The 5,413-nt window shown below is 35.8% G+C and overlaps 1 protein-coding gene across 1 annotated transcript; it reads right to left on the bottom strand.

Annotated features, from left to right (window-relative positions):
- Window positions 1–317: 317 nt before the first annotated feature.
- Window positions 318–3,545, bottom strand: LOC105342452 (uncharacterized). The gene is made up of 2 exons (XM_011449398.4): window positions 3,421–3,545; window positions 318–1,772 (listed from the first exon to the last, which is right to left on the bottom strand). Exons 1-2 carry the CDS (start codon window positions 3,493–3,495, stop codon window positions 360–362), a joined length of 1,488 nt encoding a protein of 495 aa, XP_011447700.4. The 5' UTR covers window positions 3,496–3,545; the 3' UTR covers window positions 318–359.
- Between the last annotated feature and the right edge of the window lie 1,868 nt (window positions 3,546–5,413).

The raw sequence follows: 5,413 nt of genomic DNA, 5'->3' as shown, positions 1-5,413 counted from the left end.
TGTAGTTTCGAAGTGTTTGAGACTGCTAGACGCATAAGTACTGACATCACAAAGTTTTACTATCGCTGTCTTCCGGGCGGTATACTAGTATATTTTTTGGAAATATTTGTTATAAATACCTACCAAAGGCATGACCAAAATCCGAAGCGGAGAAAATCGACTCCTACATACTTTTAAATCGACTCCCCCTTACTTTTGGTCGACTCGCCCTCGCAAGGGGTTGTATACTGTGAATATATTTGTTCCGATTGACAACAACAAATTTTACAACATTTTCAAGTATTTATGCAATTTATTTTTATTATTCCCCCCTCTCTCTCTCTCTCTCTCTCTCTCTCTCTCTCTCTCTCTCTTGTGCATCATGATTTTGTTCGCGTTACTTCTTTTCTACACAAATATCCCAAATAAAACCACGGATTTTTGGATCCCTTTGGGATGTACAACTGTAGTTCTATATTCGGCTTCAAAACTTCCCTGCCCTTTTTACTGTACATAGAATACAGCACCTGCTGGTCTGAATTCACCAACTTTTGGTCCAAAAAATATTTGACTGCCCTGTGATACAGCTGCTCAAATTGAAGTAGTGCCTCTCCTTTCCCAAGAAACATTCCTCCTCCAACCCAGACTATGTTATTCCGAAATATCGTGAAAGGATCTATATTCATAGAAACAACATTAATGCGATTAAAAGATATTTTGTTTGCGTTAAATTTTGGCGGAATACTTAGTGAAAATTCTAACTTCCTTTCAACTACATCTCTAAAGTATCCTATATCCAGCCAAGCGTAATAAGGATTTTGGAACACTTTTTTGCGTATCGTTTCCGCCACAGCAGCAAATTTGGAATGTTGAGCCGCGGGATATTCAGGGATTACTGTGTTGGGGTGATGTTTTGGATATCCCGTTTGGTCCAGGACGGATCTGATTTGGTTGATGAGCTGAAACGGCCAGAGTTCTGTCCGATTCAGCATGTATATCATTGTGTTATTGAGGCGATCGGATCGCAGGGTCTCCATCAACTCCTTGAACTCTTTGCAGTCAGTATACACAACCAGAGGATTCACAAGGTACTTGAATGTTGACGCCCATTTGAAATATGTGTTCGTCGAGAACTTAAGATCCCCTTCTCCTTTTTGAAACGTTCCAAGATTCCAGTATGCTGTCACTATGGTGAGATTAGGTTTTGGACCATTGAACTGGTTCATAACCATTGGTTTACTGAAAGGTTTTGATGTTGTACCATTGAACTGGTTCATAACCATTGGTTTACTGAAAGGTTTCGGTGTTGTACCATTGAACTGGTTCATAACCATTGGTTTACTGAAAGGTTTTGGTGTTGTACCATTAGAATTGTTCGTTACCTTCGGTTTTTTGGAAGGATTTGGTGAAAGCACTGTAGAGTGGCCTTTCTTTGTAGACGGAGACACCATAGAGTGTCCTTTGTGAGGTGACGAGAACATTGTTACGGATGGAATTTCTTCTTGTGTTGGCGAATATATTGTAGGGTATCTTTTTTGTGTTTGGAAAATCTCTGTTGTAGAATGTCCTTTTCGTGTTGGCAAAAAGACCGTAGAAAGTCTTTTCTTTGTTAACATTAACACTGTTGGGTCTTGTCCATTTTGTGTTGACGAGAACACTGTTGGAGTAGCAATGTCTTTCTCCGTTGAATAAAGCACGTCTAGTGTGATAAATTTTTCAGTAAAATTCAGGAGCGCTTTTCCGCCCGGCAATGCTGCCGAAATCCTCAGACGGATAGGATAATCAATCAAAGTCTGGAAAAGGTAAGGGTTATAGTTACAATGAAATGACAAAATGCTCATCTGTATTTAATATAATTTTTATTATACCTTCTATATTGCGATTGGGTTGTGGAAAACTTTAAACCGTATTGATAATGGTAAGACTACGTAATCGGTGCACATTTTGCTCGAAATCGCGTGATTTTCAACTTGTTTTGACGCACGAATCAGATAGCCACGTCCTACTGAAAGTCCAAGGTCTTGTTAAAATTGTTCTAACTGTACATAGAACGTTTAGATTATGTTATGTTGTGGTTTTTATAGGTATGACTTATTAGATTTTTCAGTCAAAGATTAGATTAGTAATAAATTAATTAATAGATTTTGAAACACCTCCAACGTCATGTATATATATATCATCCCATTCAATTCAATAACGGGAGGTGCGCTATAATCTATTTGAAGTCAACATCTGCTACTGGACAATTAATACAGTAGAATATCAATTGTCTGAAGATATCGAAGAAAGGGGTAGACACTTGAAGCAAGATGCTCCGTGTAATCTGATACATGCAATCCCAGAATTATACAAATAATGTATTCATCGTTTACCGACCAAAGAGAGACAAAATCATTATACTATTTCACTAGAACGTCACCTTGATCACAACGTAAATGAATATTTGTCTAGATTATAAAATCACTATTGTTATGCGCTGTCGCATTGATTGGGATAAACTAACAAAACAAAGAAAGGTGTGTTTGGGGCTGTGATAGATTGATCAATGAGTTTATTGAGAAATAACACATACCTTTAAAAAATAAATAACTATCATAATTAAGAATAAAACTTCTTGTAAAGTATGATAACCTTTTTCACCTCTAAAAATAAAACAGCACCATACGCTTTCTGAATTGAATAAGAATTTCTGCGAAAGAGTGTGTAGTCTGTGTAATAGCGAGAAAAAGAGAATTAAATAAGCGTCTATCAGTAAAACTATAACTGGGTACAAAAAATCAAACTGTTTACATATATAAACGAAAATCGGGTACGAGTGAAATTTGCGATTCTATTAATAAAATTAATTGATTGTGTTTTGTTGAAGCAATGAGTAATAGTAAAACACGCAAAAATATTCAATTCTATTTTCTTGATTAATTGTACAATGCATATTCATGTGTAGATGGAATTTAACATGCCAAGATGACAGAACTAAAGCAATTGTTGAATTTCATTGACGTATACATAGCATCCTTATTAATTTTCAAAATTGCAGTGTGAAATACAAAACCACAGACATCAATGCTTCACGCAAATGATTAGATGGCGGGTAATTTTCAGACCGTATATTAGTGAGATGTACACCACTGCTAATATGTAAGTAACACTGTGTAGTTATAGTGGTGTTTGCCATCATACTCACTACATAAGCATGTATAAATGTACTTCATCGTTCACATCTACCCACGTGGAAAAGTGTGGTAAAGCTTAACAGATTTTTTTTCGGCAAAACATCGGTTGTATTGGAGAATAAAACAGTTCAGTACTTATGTCAAGTTCCCCCCCCCCCCCCCGCCCAAAAAGGTCTAAAACATTAATTAGGCGTGTACATATGATATGGTGTTTACTTGAATGCAAGCAATACCCGTTGGATCCACCTTCAATCAAAACCAGACTTACATTATATGTGTACGTTAAAAACACTCCGGAGGTCAGACATATTAGTCCAATCACCAACCACCTCTTTTTTTCCATCGTATAAGGGTTGACCGTAAAGAAACACCAGAGATTGGCTTGGTTTTGGGACTTATGGGATTTGATTGTAAACTCCAGCGTTTGCAGGTAAGATTCATTTGCCCAATGAAATTGTGATGGGCGGAGCAAAAAAGTCACGGTGACAACTATTTGTTGCGCAAAATCATTCTCTCTCTCTCTCTCTCTCTCTCTCTCTCTCTCTCTCTCTCTCTCTCTCTCTCTCTCTCTCTCTGTTCACACCCCCCCCATACATACGCCATATTCCTTTAGAAATGAAATGAAAGTTAATTAAAATAGGAGTTACACATATAAACGCATATAAAACATTTATTATAATAACAAACAAAATGTACTACATAGTAGGCGTCGGAACCAGGGGGCTAGGTGAGCTTTGCCCCGCCCCCTTTTTTTTGCAAATAAGTCAAACCTCCCCCCCCCCCCCCCCCCACCGCACAATTTCAATGTTTCCAACCCTACTCTCCATTACAACACGTGGCTTGTCTCGGTAGCCAGCATTTAAGTTTAATACTTTTCTTAGAGAAGACACTATAGTACGTCCTTTTGTATAGGTCAGAGATTTCAGAGTAACTTGATCCGATTATGGAGCACTACCTATAAAATTGATTCTTTGGAAAATGCAAAATGTGGTTTCATTTTGTATACATATGAATAGTTATACTCGCAATCAATACTGCAGATTGTCCGATCATCCGGGGTTTACAGATATTTCATTGAAAAAATGAATAATAGTAGTATTAGTAGTAGTTTACTGGCGTATACATTACATACATTGCCATGATACCACACATGTAGCTGTAATTTACAATAATTGTGTGTACAGGTGGGAGGCAGGTTTTATAGATATAAAGTATAAAGTGAAAGAACAAATATCATACATTTAAACAAAACACTAATTCTAGAAACTTAATTTACGCTTATTCACGTCTGATGATAAAGTTATCACTCTTATTGTAACATTCGTATACAAATATTTCGCATTTTTTTTTAGCGTAAATTAGATTCAGAATTAAGTAAATCTATAAACTTTGCCATACTTGGTTGTACATAGATTCTAAAGTATTTCTTAATAAACAATTGTAAAAATCACAAACCAAGACAAAAAAATTCATCTTCGAACGCGTTTGAATTACAATACATGTATATACATTTCCTTTCATTAATTTCGATGAAATATTTTTTATCATATCGACCAGATTCGATTCGAAGATGATGTGAAGATAATCTAAGTCTACTTAAGGCTTTCTTATGCTTATCATATAATATGTAATTTAGATAGTCTACCTGGTGCATAGGCAAGTTTAGATATTTATATAAATTAATGTAAAGGGTGGGCATTTTCAATTCAGTTCTACCCGTATATTTTGGTGAGAAAAAAAAATCTGACTTGCAGTCTTTGCTCAAATTATAAATAAAACTTTTTTTTTTGAATTACCGACTCAGGGTTATACTACATATCACCAAAACCACTTTACACAAAAGTGTTCTTGACAAAAACATCCAGCTTGATAACATGTTTTTCAGATCATATTCATAAATTGATTTTATAAGACAATTTTGGGATCGTAAAACTTTAAACCAATACTTAATTATGCGTAATGTTCTAGTGAATAATAATAATTTATTGTTTTCTACCTAGTTCAAAGTGCACTGCAGGGGTACATCAGGTACGTAGCATCGTATTTTGGGGGCAGCAAAAAATTGAATTAACCGGGAGTTGCCCCCCCCCCCCCTCCACACACACACACACACTTTTATGGGACCATGTAAAAAATTATTGAATTGAAAATAAGGATATAAAAAGTGAAATCGAAGTTAAAGGTATACCCCCATCCCCTCAACCGATTAGGATGTTCAGGATTTTGTAAAAAAAAAAAAAAATTGTCAAGATTTTTTGGAT

Source organism: Magallana gigas, chromosome 5 (genome assembly GCF_963853765.1).
Source record: "Magallana gigas chromosome 5, xbMagGiga1.1, whole genome shotgun sequence".
Taxonomy (NCBI): Eukaryota; Metazoa; Mollusca; class Bivalvia; order Ostreida; family Ostreidae; genus Magallana; species Magallana gigas.
Note: the sequence above shows the minus strand (reverse complement) of the source record. Positions and strands in the feature narration are given on the sequence as shown.